General features: G+C 42.3%; 1 protein-coding gene across 3 annotated transcripts in view; it reads left to right on the top strand.

Moving 5' to 3' along the window:
* Positions 1 to 10,060, top strand: part of STAG1 (STAG1 cohesin complex component) — a 299,590-nt gene extending 289,530 nt beyond the window's left edge. For all 3 annotated transcript variants that reach the window (XM_077488685.1, XM_077488684.1, XM_077488683.1), the window contains 6 exons: positions 2,050 to 2,255; positions 3,171 to 3,348; positions 3,644 to 3,754; positions 3,835 to 3,949; positions 5,732 to 5,812; positions 8,808 to 10,060. In XM_077488685.1, the coding sequence (XP_077344811.1) occupies positions 2,050 to 2,255; positions 3,171 to 3,348; positions 3,644 to 3,754; positions 3,835 to 3,949; positions 5,732 to 5,812; positions 8,808 to 8,831 (715 nt within the window). In that variant the 3' untranslated portion in view covers positions 8,832 to 10,060. The remainder of the gene's footprint in view (positions 1 to 2,049; positions 2,256 to 3,170; positions 3,349 to 3,643; positions 3,755 to 3,834; positions 3,950 to 5,731; positions 5,813 to 8,807) is intronic.
* The last annotated feature ends 11,193 nt before the right edge of the window (positions 10,061 to 21,253 follow it).

Genomic DNA, 21,253 nt, shown 5'->3' with positions numbered 1-21,253 from the left:
ATTAATTGGAGACATTCCTCTCACCGCTCTGGGTTTTTATACTTGCCATTGTGGCCTTCAACTCGGTTAGGTGAGTGTCTGAGCTGGCGGCTTTATTTTGCTAGTAACCCTTTTCAATCTTACACAAGGGTAAGGTAGTATTGAGATCCAGGACTTTCTTTCTTAAGGTCATTTCCGCTTTCCACCCTAACCAGAACATTGTTCTTCCATCCCTTTTTAATGGGTCCAGTTCACCTAAAGGAAATATTATGTAGATGTTTCAGGCTATACAAACCACAGTTATCTTCAGAAAAAACTTACTCCTTGTCATTCCAGATGGCTGCCTCGGTTTCTCTTTCCTTCATATCTATATGGCTACGTTACAACATATTCAAGGTGTAACATCTTACAGATGCACCGGCCTCCTCACCCCCGATCCCCAGTTTTGACAGAGAAAGGGGGATCTTCTCCCCCTGCTCGCTGTCGCAATCTAAAGAAAACACAGCCTTGCGGGGCTCCACCCACCTGGTCACATCCTTCATTCACAGGGGGAGATTTACCGAAACTGGTGCATCTGTGCATAGTAACCAATCAACTTCTAGGTTTTAGCCCCCATTCACATTGGTGCGATTCAAATCACATGTCAAATCAGAGCCTGTTGCCCACAATAGAAGCTTCCCAATCGATGCGGCGCCGACTTTGAGGCGCTGCACAGATTTCTAAAAGTAGTTCCTGCCCTACTGTCATGGACTTAGTGGGCGATTTCAATAGACATCTGTGCATGAATATGCACAGATGTCTTTCAAGTTGCCCCTGAAGTCGAACTGAAATCCGGTTTGAAATTGTATGAGTTCAGATGAACTTCCACGATTTCAAAGCAGTGTTCTTTGTGAACTAGGGCTTATTGTCAAAGTTTAATTGAACAATCTGTAGTTAGAAACTGGTTATTATGCACAGCTTCACTAGACTGTGTGCACCTGTTTTAGTAAATCTCCCCCAGTGTTCTGTGAATGTGAAAGCTACAAGTACCGGCAGGCTTTGTGGCTGTCTGCTTGTAGTTCTAAATGAACTACCAGGGCACTTTTGAGCTTCCTGTCATTTAGTAACTGCCTGCTTGTAGTAGAGGTACGGGCAGACAGCTGCACAGTCTGCAGAACCGTGACATTACACCAATGACCTGTGGATCGTGGATGCAATGCTTTACAGGCGGCTAACAAAAAATAATAATAAACGCATGTTTTTTTTATTTTATTTATTTTTTATTTTTTTACCTGCAAAAAAAATTATTCTTTTTTTTTTTTTTTTTTATATATTTAGTTTTGTAACAATGAACTTATCCTTTAAGGATCGAGATTCTTTCTTTTCAGTTTAGGCTTATGCCATTAGGGCAGCAAGCTTCTTTTTAGCTTTTCAGCATCAGACCTCAGTTTTATAGATTTGGGAGGTTTTCACCTGGTATTCTGTTAACTTGTTCTCTAAAGTTCTACTAAGTGAATGTTTCTACAATGCCGGTTTCAGGTGTAGGGTCCTTCAGGCAGCTCATTGAGCGGGACGCTGTTCCCCATCTCTTAGTTGGACTGCTTTTAGATGCACCCGAGGTTTAAAATTTCCTCAGCACTTTCTTGTAACCCTTTCCTCAATGGGTGAGTGGGATGAGGTTTTGTACAATCGGGAAACCTGATTTTTTATTTTTTTTGCAGTTAATGGACAGACCCCGGTTCCTTCCCTCTGGGTTCATGATTATGCACTTTGTATGCTTTTGTTACAAAATTTGGGGCATGCTGGTAGTGACAAGGGTAATACCCTGGGCTGGCCTGCATTTTGTTTATAGGGTTGAAAAGAAGGAACAAGGCAAGACAAAATAAGATTGTACTTCTGTGCCCTCAATGGACTCCTCTTAGAAAAGCATTTTTCAGCGATTTAAAAACATCCTTTTTTGTTGTCTTTAAGAAATTCCTATTGATGTCACATTGTCTTCCATTCCCTCACTACTCTCCCTCCACCAATGGGTTTCCCAGAGCTAGGCCTGTGTACCACCTGGTAATCCCTTTTTCTTTTTCCTTTACTCAGGCATTCGTATCTGGAGAAATTCCTGACAGAACAAATGATGGAGAGAAGGGAAGATGTTTGGCTGCCACTTATTTCCTATAGGAACTCACTGGTGACAGGTGGTGATGAGGACCGACTGTCTGTGAACAGTGGAGGAAGTAACAGCAAAGGCTCCTCTGTGAGAAGCAAGAAGGGCCGGCCTCCCCTGCACAAAAAGCGAGTGGAAGGTGAGCACTTAAAAACACGAAACAGTGGACCCCCTAATGTAACTGGTTGGTTGTTAACGTATTAAACCCAAAACCAAAAATGCAATATATTGCAGCTTACCAATCAAATGTGGCGGCTGCATTAATTTTCTGTATTAGGCTTTTTTTCCCCTCTGTTTTCCCAAGGTGATCTGGCCAGTAACACACTTCCTGTATTAGAGTGCCCCCACTCTGGATGAAGGGGTAAAGAGGGAACATTTGGACAGCAGCATTGTCAGTCTGGAGTGTTTGATGCACTAACAGATTTAAATACACCAACAAATTGAAGCCAATCTCAAGTTAACACTTTATATGCAGTTACAGCAAACAGTTTTTTCCTTTTGGATAAAGGTTTTACATAAAAGCTGATTGTTGTAAGCACCCCTGTCAGTGTTGAATGGTTTGTCTCATCCTTGTAACTGATACATCTGCAAGAGAGCTTGTTCTTTGAAAAAACACTTACTGGCGTCATCACTAGATAAAAATAGTAGAAAGCAAGCCTAAAAAGAAAACCAATGCAGCCATCGCATCTAAGAATTGCAAAGCTGCATAATGATGTTTGCTTTTGAGTTTAATACTGTTTTAGTTTTTTTTGCACATGGACTAGGTAAGCTTGCTGAAGTTTACACATCCTAACTATTTAGGCTTTCTCATTAAGATTGTCAGTTAACGTAATCTGCAGCATCCCATAGAAATCAATCGTATATCAAGTTTTCATTGGTCAGTTTGCCAACCCAGGTTGATGTGCCATGGTTGCTTATGTGTTACTCTATATCACTGTACTGCATTGTTTAAATACCTGTGTTTTTCTATAAATATAGTTTATTTTTGATTATGGATTCTATATACTGACGATCATTTTATATATATTTTTACTGCTGCTTTTATGTTTTTCAGAGGAGAGCACTATTGACAACTCTTGGGTAACCAGGAATGACACTATCCAAACTCCAGGAGCACTTACCACCCCACAACTGACATCGACAGTACTGAGGGAAAACCCGCCCAGGCAAATGCAAGAGCAGATGCCGGAGCAGGAGTCAGAACATGGTTCAGAGCCAGACTTCTTACACAAGTACTAAGCCATGGTTTAATTCTGTGGGCAATGTGTTTACTTTTTATTCTACAGTGATTTTCAGTGTAATACACCAGAATATATATAATCTTCACTACTATTGTTAACAGCAGTCTTGAAAACCAAAAAAGACAAACTAAATTGTATTTACTAGACTGTAAGAAGACAAGTTAAACATTAGCAGTGTACATTGTTATACTGATCTGTGTAATGTATACGCCTTTAGTAACAATATTGGACTGCACCATATAGATGGCCTTTATATGATCCATTAAAGTAATTTTTTCTTTTTTAGTCCTCAGATGCAGATGTCTTGGTTGAGTCAGCAGAAATTAGAGGACTTAAGTAGGAAAGATAGAACATCAATGAATTATATGAAAGTACGGGGTGGTGTAAGGCATGGAGTGTAAGTAAAAATGATACCATTGAACGATTCAGTCACTGAATTTACCATTGGCTCTAATAATAATTGACTTGTTGTTCTAGACGAGGTCTAATGGAGGATGATGCAGAACCTATATTTGAAGATGTAATGATGTCATCACGGGGACAGCTGGAAGACATGAATGAGGAATTTGAAGACACTATGGTTATTGATCTGGTGTGTTCACTTTTTTTTTTTTTTTTTTTGTTAACAGTGCAGAGATTTAAGTTAAACAATTACTTGTCTAAATAAAATGATACCTGTGACTGACCACCTGGCACCCAGTTTGGGTGCCTCTGCCAAGATACAGCTTCCTAGCTTCCTCCACTCTGGAGCTAGGAACCAGGTATTATAGCTGAGAATTGCTCCCAGGAACTAGGTAACGCTAGCTTAGGTGCAAACTGGAATGGACTTTATTGTAAACACACACAGAATATATAACACACACAAAATCAGTTAAGAATTTGATCACATTATCCTAAACAAGGCATACTCTAAACCAGGGGTGCCCAACCAGTGGCCTGCGGAGCCCTCTGATGTGGCCTACGACCTCCTGCTCTGGGATGGCTGGTTGGCAAGCCCAGATCGCCGATCCATCATCCTAGAGCCTCAGTGTTGTGAATGAAGCTGGCGACGGAGAAAGCAAGTGGCTGTGGAGCAGAGCCGCATAAGCCAATGCTTCCTGTATAGCGCTGGCTCCTGTCCCAGGTGGAGTGATACCAGATATGGCCATATCTGTTCTGCAGTGGGTACTGGGCTGCTTTCAAACTGATCCGCAGGAGGCACCACCTATCTCGAAGGGCCCATAGAGTGGGTTGTATCCGTGTCTGCTCCCTATATGTAGAGTGGACACAGACCTGTCATCCGCCCGCTCCACTCATTGTGGCCCTCGACTGGTTACCAAGTCACTTAAATGGCCCTCGCTCTTCGAAAGGTTGGGCATCCCTGCTCTAAACATTAATATCAGTACAGCTAACAAACATCTCACAATAGTTTGGTAACAAGGTGAGTTGTACACAATACTGGCAGACAAACAATAGGTGACTCAATTAAAATTGGCATTCACACTTAGAAGGCACACAATAGTGATTTATACAATGAGAGAAAGACCTCTTAATAAATTACACATAACAGGAGACACCAGTATCAGTTGTTTGAAGCGGATTAAAATTTTCCGCTTAGTCTGAGTCTAGGAGGGAGGGTTGAAGCCATCAATGCTGGTTTGGGCACAGAGGTTCCAAATATGTATCAGGGTGCTAGGTTCCCAAAGTCTATGTGGTTTCGGGGAGACATGGACCCGAATCTGAAGCAAAACCACTCCGAAGATCCCCTAGGCACACACCTCCCAAAGAATTGAGCTCCCCTCAAAAACCCATGGCCCATAGTCGGTAAAAGGCTACCCTGCAGTCACCTCGAAAAGCCCCTGTCTGGGTTGGGTCTGTCAACAATACCTTTTGTAAATGTGCTCCCTTTGCTGCAATATATGTAATGGAATGCATTTTAAAGATCTAGTTCTCTAACTGGAAACTATCTTGCCATCATACTTGTTTTTTGATGCTTTGGTAAGTCTACATGCCAGCCTTGGTGATGGCAAAGGGATACACTTTTACTTTTATTTTACAGTATGTAGTGTAGTAAAAGGCGTGGGAACAGTCAAAAAAAAGGACCTAAGCCATCTAAGGAGGTCTTGCTAATGGAGTTCCCACTACACTGAGTGATACATCTATAATAAAATATTTTGATTGGACTTGCTCATTTTGATAAAATCGGTATAGGGATTAAAGAAATAAACATCTCTTATAATTCAGTTTTATTTCTATTCCCATACTGAAATGTGAAAGTGGCATAAGTTAGGACTTTATATGAGTTTGGAGACTGAACATTCATTCAGGCAGCTTTTCTGTTATTGGTATGAAATGTATGTCTTGTTTATAAAATGTGAACATTATCATCTTCTAGCCACCTTCACGAAACAGACGAGAAAGGGCAGAACTCCGGCCAGACTTCTTTGACTCTGCAGCCATCATTGAGGATGATTCAGTATGTAGCTTTTTTTTTGTTAATATGTAGACTGTACCATGTGCACATGTATGTCTAACACAAGCTGCTCATTCTGAACTGCTAAGTCTATGGCTACATTCACACCTGAGCATTTCAAAGTCACGGCAGAAAAATGCCTGTAATCTGCCCCAAGGAAGCTTGTGTTCTTTTTTTGAGCTTAAGGCATTTTTCAGGCGTTTTGTTTCAGGTGACAAAACGCTCAGATGTGAACAGATGCCATCAAAATGAATGTGATCTTGCTCGTTGGCCATTTTTCAGGTGTTTTTTTTTTTAAGTTTTTTTTTAGGCATTTTATGAGCTGAAATGCTCAGGTGTGAATGCATCCTTAAGCCTACCTGGATTATGACTGCATGATGTACAGGTTATCTCCTGGCTTGCTCTTGTGTATTACATTACATTGGCCAATTCAGAAGAAGCATCACCCGGGTCTGAAAAAAGTAAGTTAGCAGCTACAACTATTTTAGCTGCTGACTTTTTTAATTTTTTTTTAAAAATCATACCAGCCAAAAAAGTCCAGTTTTCTCTTGCTCTAAACCCCCAAGTCTTGCTGTCTTCAGTCCTATGCCAGCATCTTGGATTTGGGTGGGAACTTTTACATCCTGATCTGTCAAAGCCAACCCTGTACTGTGCATGCACAAAATACAATGACTGGATGAGACTGGAATGTGTGATGTCAGAGTGGACTTAGGAGTGTTGGCAGACCCAGAAAGTGCCATCCCCATCTAGGCGAGGAATAAAAAAAGTTGGCAACATAGCAGGCGTTTGTAAGCTGCTGGAAGTTACTGAAAGGTGACCTTAGAGTCTTTGTTGTGATCTTTTAAAATGATTGTAAAACTAAAATGAAAAGTTAACAAAGCATATTTTTCTATATTGTGTACTTGTTTGCTTACTTCAAGGGGGGGGTCTGGGCTTTAATAAAACACACAAGGATATCATTGGTGGTCAGTAATAGTAAAGTACTGCCATATAGCTCAAAATTAGCCAAAATATCCTCCCCAATAAACCATGCGAAACCCCAAAATTTCCAAATGGGCTCCCAAAAAGAAACACCCTCCAAATTTTACTTAAACACTTCACGCCCAGGCCAATTCTGACATTTCTCTCCTACATGTAAAATTCCTAATTTTTTTGCTAGAAAATTACATAGAACCCCCAAACATTATATATGTTTTTTTAGCAAAGACCCTGGAGAATACAATGGCGGTCGTTGCAACTTTTTATCTCGCACGGTATTTGTGCAGCAATTTTTCGAACACGTTTTTTTCAGAAAAAAAAGTTTCATGCTTTAAAAAAAAAAAAGTTAGCCCAATTTTTTGCATAATGTGAAAGAGGAGGATACGCCGAGTAAATAGATACCCAACATGTCACGCTTCAAAATTGCACGCGCTCTTGGAATGGCGCCAAACTTTGGTATTTAAAGATCCCCATAGGCGACGCTTAAATTTTTTTTACTGGTTACATGTTTTGGGTTACAGAGGAGATCTAGAGCTAGAATTATTGCTCTAACATTTGCGGCGATACCTCACATGTGTGGTTTGAACACAGTTTTCATATGTGGGCGGGACTTGCGTATGTGTTCGCTTCTGTGTACGAGCTCACGGGGACAGGGGCGCTTTACTTTTTCTTTTTTCTTTTTTTTTAGTTTGACACTTAGGAATAAAAGTCAATTATTTTTTTTTTTTATTATTACAAGGAATATAAACATCCCTTGTAATAGGAATATGGCACGATCGGGCATATTTACAGTGAGATATGGGGTCAATAAGACCCCATATCTCACCTCTAGGCTGGGAAGAATAAAAAAAAAAAAAAAAAAAAAAAAAACGATCCTGGCTTCCTAGCCAGATTGCCGTTAATTTGAATATGGAGGCCGGGCGTGACGTCATAACATCCCTCCCGGCCTCCAAACGATCATACACTCCGGGGACGATCGGGTCCACCAGAAACCTCTATGGTAACTTGCGGGGGCCGGCGGATCTTGTGACCAACTCACCGATGGAAGCGGTGAGTCGGTACAAGCACCGGAGGGCAGTGGGAGGGGGGCGTCCCCTCCCGCAAGAACGATCAAGCCGGCGGAACAGCCGTTATGATCATTCTTATGGTGCAGGGAATCGCCGGCTGAAAACGCCGATATCTGAATAATGTCTGTGGCCTCAGGCATCATTCAGATATAACCATCGAAAGCCCATGACGTCAAGAGACGTAGTATGGGCGCCAAGTGGTTAAAGTGGAAGTAAACCCCCCTATCGGTTTCAACCAAGGAAGCTGCCATCTTTGCCTCGGTTTAATCTTCAACTGCTGTGGTGCTGCACATGTGATTCGTTATGACACCAGCCATTGGATGGTTTGTTGGGCTGAGAGCACAGCCAATGTGCTGTTAGCATTCCCGGCATACCTTTTTTTTTTACTGTTTAAATCGATGGGTTTACTTCCACTTTAATTAGTAAGCTTCGTCAGAGGTGTCAAACTATAGAACACCAAACATAAAGAAAACTGAAAAGTGGGGGGTCCACATTATCCCCACATGGCAAAGGTAAAATATTGTACTTGTCTCGAGCCAAGTGTAACTCCCAGTGTAGCACCCAGCGTCATTTCTAGTGTTTCTCTCCTCCCTCTGTCTGTATGAGCCACTTCTGATAATTTAGTTATCGGTAGTTCTGGGAGATGGCCCATGCCCCCCCCCCCCCCCCTTAAAAGCACACAGCAATTGATTTGACAGCCTGAGCTGTGTTCTGCCAGATGCAAGAATTCTGGTAGTTGCGGACGTTCATCTGCTGAAGCGTACACATGGTGTCCCATCGTCATAATGATCACCCTGTAGGTAGACAGATGATGTGACAACAAGATGTCTAGCGGTCAGGGGTCATCTTGTGTGGTGCTCAGCAGAGTAGGTACAGAGAAGAAAAAAAAATAGAAACCTTTTGTAATTATACACAGCATAGATGCTAACTTTTTTTTGTTTTCTGACTTTCAGGGATTTGGGATGCCAATGTTCTGAGGTTCAATACATACCTGGAACTCTTGTTTTAAAGGCCTGTATACTGTGAGCTTCTGTAAGAAAAATCTAAAAAAAAAAAAAAAAAAAGACTTTTTTAAAAACTTAGTTTTTGTTCACACCAAATGCTTTGCCGTATTGATGGATTCTATCCAAGCAGAGAACCTTACAAACACCATTGCGTGGAACCGAGCTACGTAGATGGAAACTGCTCATCAGCTGTCTGCATTTGGTTGAATTTTCTGCAGAGAAGTAAAATTAAAATAAAAAATGGTTATAAAGCCCGTTTTATGGACAACCGGTTTTATCAAATTTTTTTTTTCTGCTGTACAATTAAACATTTTAACTTTTTTGCCTTCGCGATCAACTTTGTTTTTACAATTTGGCTATTAAGTGACCTGAAGCAGAGCTGCCTCCACCCCTATGTGGAACCATACAAAAACCAATCACTAAATGCACTGGAAATTAACGATGAAGGGGTGCTGACAAGGCCAAACTAACTTCAAGCAACCACACTCTGGTACCAACATAGGTTTATCTTAATGGATGTCAAGACCTATAACCGATCTCATTTTTGTCACAGGTTTTGTATTTTGAGCCCACATTATCTGCTCGCTATTTCTTTTGTTTTGTCAAAGAGCAACACACTTTTTTTTTTTTTTTTCTTTGACTGTTACCTGTCCTGCACATTTTTAACCAACCGAAACCAGCAAACCAAGGACAGCAGGTTGACTCAGTTCCATCCATTACAGTCAGCATTGTCTCTTTTGACATGTTTTTTTCCCCCTTTCTTTGTTGTTTGTCACCATTTTTATATTCTTTGTATTGTTCAACACAACCGTTCATATTTTACAATGAATAAAGGAAACTTATAATAGTGGGACTTACCTGAGTCTAATCTCCATGCAGTAAAATACAATTCAACAGTAATATTTTTGTATAAAAAAAAATAAAAAAGAAAAGACAAAAAATGAAAAGAAATACAATTTTAAACTGTTTTACTGTTGCCTATAAGTGCTTGGATGGGTATTTTTTTTTTTTTTTTTTTGTTCCCCTGGTCAATGTTGAAATTTATGGCATTTTCAGTGTTAACTGTTCAAGTTTGGCTCTTTTTAAGGGGAGAAGAGGTGTTTTTTCCCCCAGCACAATAAAACAATGTTTAACTGCCCTGTTCTGTATTATTGTAATAAAATTCAAAATCACATGTCTTAATAAAAGTGATTTTAACAGTACTTATCATATTGGTTTTGCATTGGTGCCAATAATTACTGTAAGAACTTTATTAGTAAAGAATATATTAAGGGAACAGGTATGAGAACATTAAGAAGAATTTGTAATTTTGGCACCCAGCCTTTTATTCGGGGTGAGTTCACACAAACCTTTGATTGGTTTGTAAAGTCCCTAATTTACTTTGTATTTTTTTTTTTTTAATACTAACATACAATTTTTGGATTCTCTTTCGTTCATTGACGGACACAGCATCTTCATCTTGACCTTAGGGTTCTATCACCCCTTTAGGAGAGGACTAGGCAGAACATGTTAAAACCAGCAAAACCGCACAGTACCGCCCAGGGGGCGGTCTTACTGGCTATAACCCCTCACATTGCATCCAGCAGCTCAGTTTTTCTCTCTCATTCATTGACGGACACAGCTCCATTAAATCTTGACTGTAGGATTATTACGCCACCTTCAGGAGAGGACTAGGCAGAACATGTAATATATGTGAAAACAGAACTTACAGTTCCGCCCAGGGCGCGGTCCCTCTGGCTATAACCCCTCAGCCTGCTTCGTGCAGCTCAGTTTTTCTCTGAAGAAGGACCTAGGCTCTGCCAGGACCATCGGTCCTGGGGATTTTTTTTTTTTTAATCTGCATTTTGCCTTTTGCGCAAGATATTGATCCTGTGATCTTCTATCGACAGGCTGGATAATATAGATCCTTGTAGTCTCCCCAGCCTGGCTATCGAGCATGTGCAGGCCCTAGCTATGCGCTGGGTCAGCCACAACATGCCCCTCAGCCTCCAAGGGCGGCGAGCTACATGCTCCGGGGCACACATGACCGGACTATGGATGTCTTTGTCACAGTGTGCCATGGCCAGCAGCCACCCCGTACTGCTCGGGTGTGGGTCTGTGATGAAATGCCTCCAGCTCGTCCGGACGGTACGTACAACTCTCCCTGCCTCGGCAGGATAGAGCAGCTGGGCATTCCCTGGGAGTTAGATTAAGGGGTCCCTCTTCTCCCTTTCCTCTGTCCCTGTATTCCTCTCTCTCTGACCAGTTGGTGCACGGCCTTAAGTATGTCTGTTATGCGACCCTGGATACAATTCCCCTGCTCTCCAAAGCATCTGTATCAGCACGTATTTGCCCTTCCTCCTTCCTTCCTTCTGACGGATTTGCCCTTCCTTGGTGAGCGGCTATTTGGAGCTTCGCAGGATGACATTAAGAATGTCACAGGTGGGAAGAGCACTTTGCTCCCACAGTCCAAGAAGGGTAAGGAGCCATGCCACAGGCAAGGGCCCTCCTTTTTCGCTTAAGAGTTTTTTTTTTTTGTCCGCCCGGGACTTCAGGCAAGCGTTTCCAGTCCGACAGGGCAACTGCTGAGGGACAAAAGCATTCCTGGTATCTCAAGCCTGCGAGCAAAAGTACTACCGCATGAAGGTTTGCCCTTGCCCAACACATGGATGGGGGGTTGCCTTCGGGAGTTTGCAGCTCAGTGGGCCTCTCGGCTGTCTGACTAATGGGTCTGCGAACTGATTTAATCAGGCTACAAGATAGAGTTCCTCTCTTTACCACCAAACAGATTTTTTTCCCTTCAGCATTCCTTTACTTCCGTTTGGGGCAGTAAGGGACCTGCTCAGACACGGGGTGAGGGTGCCCGTTCCAAAACTGGAAAGGTTTCAGGGATTCTACTCCAATCAGTTTGTAGTCCCCAAAAAGACAGGGGTACGTCCAATCCTGGACCTAAAAGCCCTCAATTGCTTTGTAAAAGTACAAAGGTTCAGAATGGAATCGGTTTGCTCCGTAGTCGCTGCACTCCATCGGGGGGACTCCCTGGCGTCTTTGGACATCCAGGACGCGTACCCATGTGCCTCAGACATCAGAAGTTTCTGCGATTTGCAGTGGGGGAAGAGCACTACCAGTTTGTGGCTCCCCCTTTTGGCCTGGCTTCAGCACCCCAAGTCTTTACCAAAGTACTGGCTCCAATTTTGGCGTTGTTGCGACAACGTGAGATTGCAATCGTGGGTTACCTAGATCTCCTTCTGAGAGCAGCTTCCGCCTCAGAATTAAGGGAGGATGTGGCAATCACCATGCAAACTCTACAGGAGTTTGGGTGGGTGTTGAACCTCAAAAAGTCGGTACTAGTGCCGACTTGGCGCCTGGAGTACCTAGGCCTACTACTGGACTCCGTGGCAGTGAGTGGTTCTCCCTTCAGAAAAACTGCAGACTTTCAGAGCCACAGTGAAGCTGTTGATGAACCACAGGTGGTCATCGCTGTTTCTTTTTTTTTCTTTTTTTTTTAAATGTGTGTTTATTGAAAATTTCTTTGCAAAACATCAGAACAACAAATGTTACAACAATCGTTATTATCGACAAAGCACAGCGTTGGAATCATCCTTCTTGTTACAAAAAAGGAAAAGAGAAACATATACAAGTAACATACGGGAGAAAAAAAAGAGGGGGGAGGTACACCATGTATCTGGATATAATAACGGCACAGTGATAAAACACGTTATGTAGGTAGGAGATAAAGGTACTGATGTGTAACCAAAGTAAGTTGTCCTAGTGGTGATTGACAATGGAACCAGGAATGGATTCCGGGTTGAATAAGGAATTGTCCCAGGGATCCCATATCTTAGAGAATTGAGGTAGGGAGTCCTGAACCACTGCCGTCATATGTTCCATCCTACGCATCTGCGCAATGGTTGAGACTACTTGGGCTTGTGTTGGAGGAACAGGAGACAGCCAGTGGGTAGGTATTACTCTCTTGGCAGTTAGAAGTATAAATGCCATCAGTTTTTTGGCATATTTAGGGATACCCGGGACTGGAAGGCCCAATAAGTAGTGTGCTGGATTCAGCGGGATATCTCTCCCCAATACTGATTGGAGCAGGGATTGAACCGTGGACCAGAAAGGTATGATCAATGGGCAATCCCAAAAGATATGGTAATGCGTACCTACGTCCTGCAAGCATCTCCAGCATAGTCGGGATAGTGAGGGATCATATTTATGCAAAACTTCAGGAGTTTTGTACCAAAACATCAAAACCTTGTAGGCTGTCTCTCTCTGCTCCACGCACCTAGAGGCTTTAGAAATGGAAGTCCAGATCTTCTGCCATTGAGGAAGAGATATAGGAGTGGGTAAAGTCTTGGCCCACTTCCGCATGTAGAGATGAGATTCTAATGTTGGTGGTGAGTCATGGAGGATCCTGTAGATAGAGGATATGAGACCTCTCTGGTAAGGACCATGGGTACACAAGACCTCAAAGGCATTAGGTTTTTCTGAGGTCATGGCAGGAGATATGGAGCAAAAATAATGTTTAAATTGGAGATAAGTAAAAAAAAACTGTTGTGGGATTTCAAACTTGTTTTGGAGATCCGGGAAGGACATTAGTTTGCGGGTCACTGGGTGGACCAAATGGCAGAGTTGAAAAATGCCTGCTTGAGGCCATGGAGCCATAGTCACAGAAGAAAGGCTGTCAGGTATGTCCGGATTGCAGATAACATTTAAAAGGGGCGGGCATGGGGAAGAGAGAGAGAACCTCTTGTGGCCTTTTTTCCAAATGGATAAGGTAAATAGCATTGGTTCTAGGCTTATGCGTTTAAGTTGTGTCATGGAAGAAGATAAATCAGACCATGGCATAGAACGAGGATGAACGGGGCTGGTAAAGCTCATCTCCAGCTCCGATCATCTACTTGCTGCAAGGCATGATGACCAGGAGACGGTTGCCGATAGGTGAACAGCATAATACTTTACAATATCGGGTGCTCCTAAGCCTCCGTGTGAGCGCGGGGCGAAAACAACTGTGTGGGCAATTCTATGTGATTTATTTCCCCATATGAATTTAGTGAAGGCCCGTTGAATATACCTAAGCTGTGGCATAGGAAGTGCAATTGGCAAGGTTTCAAAAAGATATAGCCATTTTGAGGACGTTTATCCTACCCAGGAGAGACAAATGACAGTCCATCCATTTACGGAGCAGGCCGTGCGTTTCCCAGATTAAGGAGAGAAAGTTAGCTTGGTATAATGCGCTGTAAGATGCCGTTAAATGAATGCCCAGGTATTTGAGTGACACAGGGCACCAATGATATGGGAAGTTGTTTTGTAAGGAAGCAAGAAGAGTAAGGAGGGATATGAATGGGGAGGGCTTCTGTCTTGGCTGTATTAACTTTATATCCCGAGAGTTTGGCAAATGTGTCTAATATGGCATGTAGGTTGGGGAGCGAAATGTGTGGTTTCGTTAGAGTGAGAAGTATGTCTGCGAATAGAGACAACTTGTATTCCCTCCATCTCAGGGAGACCCTGCTTACATCTGGGCTCTCTCGGATAACTGCAGTTAGGGGTTCAAGGCACCGGATAAACAAGAGAGAGAGGGGGCAGCCCTGTTTAGTGCCATTGCTGTGTGTGAATATTGGAGATACAAAGGATGCCAGTTGAACTTGTGATGTAGGACGGGAATACAAGGCTTGGAGGGCCGATACAAAAGAGCCTAAAATACCATAACGCGTAAGTGTGGCAAACGTAGGGCCAACCGAGCCTGTCAAATGCTTTTTCTGCATCTAAGCGGAGGGCGGAGCGGGAAGTTTTATCGAGCAGATCAATTAAATCAATGGTACGTCTGGTGTTGTCAAATATATACAACAATACTGCGCAGTAGTCAGCAATGAAAAAAATAGAACTAAAACGAAGGCTGCTAACACGCTAAAACTGGGATCTTTTTAGCTGGGAGAGTATCAAGAGTCTAAAGTGTAAGCGCCGAACTTATATGTATATTAATCTAAAAGTGAAAAAAGGGGAACAATAAACACCAATAAGTGCACACACCTATAGCAGATGAACACAACGTAACCCCCAAATATGGGGATAATTATGACATATGATTAGAAAACTGGATAGTGAATGTAGTGATAATCAAAACTTATGTGTCAATCCAACTGGACATATACGTATATATCTCCGTGGAAAAATAACCCAAAAGATCACACTGTATCCTAATGCGACCCAAAGACTAAAAAGTGACAGCAAAATATATAATAAGAAACATCAATGTGAACACATAAAAATGTAAATAATGCGGGTGATAAAGTCCATTAAATAAAAAAAGTGCATATATAAGTCCCAATAAACTTGAGTGTCCACAGAGGTCCCACGTTACTATGACCAAATGTTGTTCCACCCTGTGAAGCTCCCACCACCTTAAGAAGCGCAGGCTTACCAGATGGACATGACCCAAGTAGGCATATGTCTCAAGGGTCAATAATAGCTTGTGGTCTCGGTCAATGCGATCCTGGATTCAACATTCAAGTCCTACCACACATGGTTCATTCGGTATGGACGACTGTGTGTAATCACTGTTTTCGTATATATGGACAGCTCCGACAACAGTTCAGGCATAAAAGATAGGGAAATGGAGCCAACATAGTATAATAACGTTTTTAAAAAAAGATTTTTTATTAAAAAGTATTAAAACTCACATTTCCATAGTAGTCAATAAAGCGTATCAGAGGAAAATAGGCAGTGGCGGAGTCCTCCCGATGCGTTTCGACCTACAGGTCATCATCTGGAGTGGGCTCCAGCCACTGTCACACTGCCTTATATAGATACTTACACAATAAAGTGATTACAATCCCCCCTGTGTCACTCAAGTGCCCACTTCCGGTACGAACAAGATGGCAGACGGGCGTGCGTTCCACGCCTCAGTCCCGATGTATTCCATCCATAAAATCAGTAATATTAACATGAGGGACATATTATAGATAGCAACTGCCCACTTCCGGTTGCGGCAAGATGGCGACCTGGCGTACGTTCCACGCCTCTATATCCGTGCGTTCCACCCATATAACTTAATATCCAAAGAAGAAAAAAACTTTCCAAAGTGACAAAGAAATATGCCGCTACAATATAAGGCACCGCGGGTGGACAACACGAGTATAAACTGATCGAAAAGGCATGTAAAAGACACTACTCATGCTATCTATTATCGTCATGTCCGCGAACCGGAACCGGAAGTGCGCATACATACATTAATCCCAGTGATACCACAAACCGGAAGTAAACAAACGTAACTTCCGGTGCGGTACAAAAATGAAAACGAGGTTTGGACATGAACTGAACCTGTTGCTTCCTCATTGGTGACAAGGAGATAGGTGCAATAAAGACACCTAGTGACAAAAAATGAGATTGTCACAGGAGTGAAGGAACAATGCCTAAAGACCTACCGCCTTGTAAACCATAATATCATGAATATTTGTAAATATTTATTAAAATGAATTATGACATAAAAAACGTATAACTGCAAAGCCTAAGGCTATAAACAGTATACTAATAAAATATTTTATAAATGAGGCATAAGTCGTTAATTAAGAACAACCCTCCACTATCCTATTGAGTTTACACTCACACATATACAGCAAAAATAAAGAACCATAACATAAATGCCCCAAGAAAAAGAATAATTATTTGACATGGAATAAATTTCACATATTGGACCGCCCTCTGGGGAAAAAAAAAAAAAATTATTAGTATACTTTTAAGAATCATCAATGAAGGCATTAATGTCCCACTCCACATTCATACCAAATGGGGAGTGGGACTGAAGTTCATAAATCCAATAGGTCTCCAGCCTGGAGACCCCTCTTGTAAGAGACCCCCCTCGCCAAGGTGGAATATATCTGTCTATCGCAACAAATTGTGTACCCCGTAAATCATTATTATGACATTCCCTATAGTGTCTTGGCACTGTATGTTTAGACACCTTGCTCTTAATAAGGGAAATGTGTTCCCCTACCCTAGTGGAAAATAATCTCGTAGTACGACCAACGTACTTCTTCCCACAGGGGCAAGTTATTAAGTAAACTACATATCTCGTTTTGCAAGTGCAAAAGGATTTAATAGAATATCTTCTCCCTGTCACAGTAGATGTAAATTCCAAAATTTTCCGTTGTGTCAATGCATTATGCTGACACACTGCACCTCCTACACAGGAAAAACCCCACCATGTTGTGAAAAAAAGTGGGTCGAGTTGGAGGGTTAATAATGTTAGGGGCTATTTTGCTCCGTAATGTTGGAGCACCTCTAAACAGAACATTTGCTCTTTCAGGAAGATTTGGACCCAAAACAGGATCTTTCTTCAAAACTTCCCAATATTTGCTAAAAATGTTTTTTAATTGTCTATGTTGGATATTGAAGGTGGTCATCAACGACCACTTAAATTTATCATTATCTTTCCGTGGGGTTTTGACCTGTAATAAGGTGTCCCTGTTTGTATGTAAAACTTCCTGTAATTGTTTCTCTAAAGTGGGTGCATGATATCCTTTATCAAGAAACTGTTGTTTTAGACGATTGGCTTGATCCAAAAAAATTTGACTATCAGTGCAGTTACGGCGCAATCTAATAAATTGACTCCGGGGAACAGAGGAAAGCCAAGTTTTATGGTGGCAACTGTCCATAGCAATATAACTGTTGCGATCAGTGGACTTGAAGTATGTTTTGAAACTAAATCCTCCTGATACAATTCCTATCTCCAAATCAAGGAATTGTATCTTATCCGTACTCATCTGATAAGTTAATGAAATGCCCCTATCATTAGAATTCAAACCTATAAAGAATTCAGAAAGTGTCTCGGGGGTGCCACCCCATAGGAGGAGGATATCGTCTATGTATCGGACCCACAGAATCAAAGAAGGGTTCCGTTGGGCATAGACGACATCCTCCTCCCACTTAGCCATAAAAAGATTGGCCAGACTGGGTGCGAATTTGGCCCCCATGGCCACACCCCTTTGTTGTAAGAAGTACTGGCCATCGAACCAAAAATAACTGTGGCTGGTAGCAAATTCCAATAATTCGATAATATAGTCACATTGACAAGGAACCAGCGATTGTTCTCTATTAAGAAAATGACGCACCGCTTCGATTCCCATCTCTTGTGGTATACAGGTGTATAGGGATGCAACATCCGCTGTGGCTATGATGCATTGTCCCTCAAACCGTAAGCCTTCCAATTTTCTGATAGTATCGCCTGTATCCTTTAGATAGGAAGGCATATTTCTAACTAGAGGTTGAAGATAGAAATCTACATAACGGCCTATGCGTGATGTGACGGAATTGATACCGCTAACAATTGGTCTCCCGGGGGGATTGGTCAAATTTTTATGGATCTTGGGCAGATGGTAAATAGTGGGTGTTCTAGGGGATATCGGAACCAAAAATGCTCTTTCTTTTTTATTCAAAATCTGCTGTTCAAAACCTTTGTCGACAAGAGCTTTTAATTGTCTCTTATAGACATTAATGGGGTTGTTAGGTAATTTGTGATACGTGTCGGGTTCGTTCAAAATATTAACCATTTCCTCCTCGTATTTTACCTTATCTGCAGGGCGTATGACGACTTGTTTCTGATCACAAAGCGACTTCATCGCTGTCCTAGGCAAAGAGGTGGGGTAATGATTCCTTACTGGTAATTTTGCCAAATCGCTAAGTACCAAGTCTCTAAAGATTTTTACTGCGGGCGCGGTGGGTACTGGAGGGGAGAAGAGGGAGGGGTTGGATAACCCCGAATGGACAGTCCCTGATGTACTAGCATGATAATCTATACGATATGGGTTAGATGTTAGATATCTCTGGATATTAATCTTCCGTATAAATTTGTGTATATCTATAAACGTGGAGAATTTATTAAGTTTGTTAGGAGGTGCAAATTTGAGACCCTTATCTAATATAGACATCTCCTCGTGAGAAAAAGATTTCGTACTCAAATTAAAAACACCCTGGCCTATCAAAGCCTTCTTCGCTTTCCGCCTTTGTAATCTCCTTCCACCTCTACACCCTCTTTTGGTTCTTGGCCCCTTTTTCTGGTATACGGGTCCTCGTAAAAACCCTGTTGTTCGTAATTGGTGGTAGGGTAATTATAGGGGTAGGGGGAAGGGGCATGCCCAATATATGTGTTGTCGGAGTCTCTCATATCGCGTAAGGGTGCAAACCTATTCTGAGTGGGAGGTATACCCTCCTGATGATGGACTACCCGATTCTGATAGTTGGAAGAATTTACCTCTCTAGGGGGGGGATAATTCTGATAATTAGAAGAATTTGCAACTCGTGGGGAAGAGTAATAAGGAAAGTCATTATAATCCCCAAGAGTAGGAGTGTTCCTCTGATGAGAATAACTTCTTTGATGGCCGCGTCCTCCTCTTTTCCCTCTTTGGCCACCCCTACCCCTCCTTTGATTATTTGGAGTGTGTGGACTGTAACGTCTGGTGTTGTCGCCAGCTCGCCTACCTAAAACAAAGCCCACCTGGTCGCTATAAACGAGGGTGGGACTCATAGAGGAGAGTCTGTTGGCTAAGATTTTAGTAAAGATCTTATAATCCGAATTGAGTAGGGCTATGGGTCTGTAGTTGTCCGGAAAAGATGGGGATTTGCCAGGTTTCAGGAGGACTGTGATATGGACGTGTAGAAACTGTGGATGAGGGATATTACCTTTCTGCAAGGATGAGAAAAGATTTAGTAAATATGAACTCAAGATCGGGAGGAAGGTCTTATCATATAGATAAGGTAAGCCATCGGGGCCAGGGGATTTATGTGAGGGCAATTCTTTCACGACTGCCACTAACTCTTCTGGTGTAACGGCCGCGTTGAGGGTAGCTACCTGAGACGATGACAATTTGGGCAGCTTTAGGGGGGTACAAAAAGTCAAATTCCTCTTGGGAAAATAGATGTTTAGGGTCTGAGGCCAAACAGTTGTATAGTTTATTATAAAACGTTCCAAAAACTTTGGACATTGTTAGTGGGCAATGTGTCGGGGTACCATCAACCTGAAGCAGGAACTCGGGATAAGAGTGGAATGGACCTGGTTTTAGCTTGTTCACTAGCATCTTGTGGGGCTTATTAGTGAATTCGTAAAATTTCTGTTTTGCCCAGATTAGGGCCTTGGAGCATTTTTGAATATCGAGGGACTTTAACCGTTTACGTAGAGAGCTAACCTTACGTAGATGTGTCACCGTAGGGGAGGCCAGGAGTAAAGTTTCTGCTTTTCGTAGTTGCGAGAGGATATCCTGTCTCTGAGCTGCCGAGTTCCGCTTCAGGCGGGAGCCGGCTGAGATACAGAGGCCTCTAAAGAACGCCTTGTGAGCCTCCCATAGGGTGGGCACGTCCGCCACAGAACCCTTGTTTAGTTGTAAAAATTCTGATACATTTTGGGACAAATGCGCTTCAAGGATGGGGTTGCGTAGAAAAAAGTCATTAAGTCTCCAGTAGCAGGTTCTAGGCGTGGAGGAGAAAAGTGCAAGATCAAGTTGGACAGAAGCATGGTCCGACCACGTTATGGGATTCAATTCCGACGCTACCGCTGATGTCGGTAAGGGGGCTGTTACAAGGAGGTAGTCTAGTCTGGAATACATCTTATGCGGGGGAGAGAAGAAAGAAAATTGCCTATGGGTAGGGTTTTTAATTCTCCAGATATCCAACAGGTTGTAAGATCTAATGAGTTTGCAGAATGCGGTGGATTGGCGTTCTATTTTAGATGAGGGAGTGGAGGGGAAAAGCGTTTGTCCCTTCTGGGAGACATGGTCTTATTAAAGTCGTCCCCTATAATCCTAAAGGGTTGAGCGTATTTTCCCAGTAGTTCAGTGAGAAATTGAATTTGACCCGAGTTAGGGGCGTATACATTAATCATAGGGAGAGATAGTCGCAGTCCAGGAGAATGTATCTACCACGGGGGTTTATAAATTAGGATTTTACCCTCAACGGGCATGATTTCCTAATTGGAATTGCGACCCCCCGCTTTGCCAGAGGGATCGGAAGCCATGAAGGAATTTAGAAAGTGTTTAGCAGCAAATTTAAGGGAGCCCCCGGGACGGAAATGAGTCTCTTGGACCAGGACTACGTCTGCAGCCGAAGGTTTGAACTCCTTCAAAGCTAACCAGGGCTTGTGTATAGATTTCAAACCTTTAACATTATAGGTAAGTACCCGTAAAGCCATCGTTATGGATTGGCATTAGCCCAAGGTGGCCATAAATACCTGTACAGACTAACCAAGCAATATGTACCATGGTGTATCCTGTGGAGGTAAAGCAAGTAATAGAATACAACATCAACAACGAGAAATGAGGATTTATAAAACTGTGAGCTAGGCAAGTCAAAAATGGAAAATAGGCCTATAAAAAGGAAAAAAAAATGTAAAAAAAGAGGCCTGCGGGTAAAAACCACCCAAGAGTCCA

The sequence above is a fragment of the Lithobates pipiens genome, unplaced genomic scaffold (assembly GCF_037356315.1).
Source record: "Lithobates pipiens isolate NorthernLeopardFrog02 unplaced genomic scaffold, aLitPip1_a1.2 Scaffold_18, whole genome shotgun sequence".
In the NCBI taxonomy this organism is placed as follows: domain Eukaryota; kingdom Metazoa; phylum Chordata; class Amphibia; order Anura; family Ranidae; genus Lithobates; species Lithobates pipiens.
This window is presented reverse-complemented; position numbering and strand designations above follow the sequence as displayed.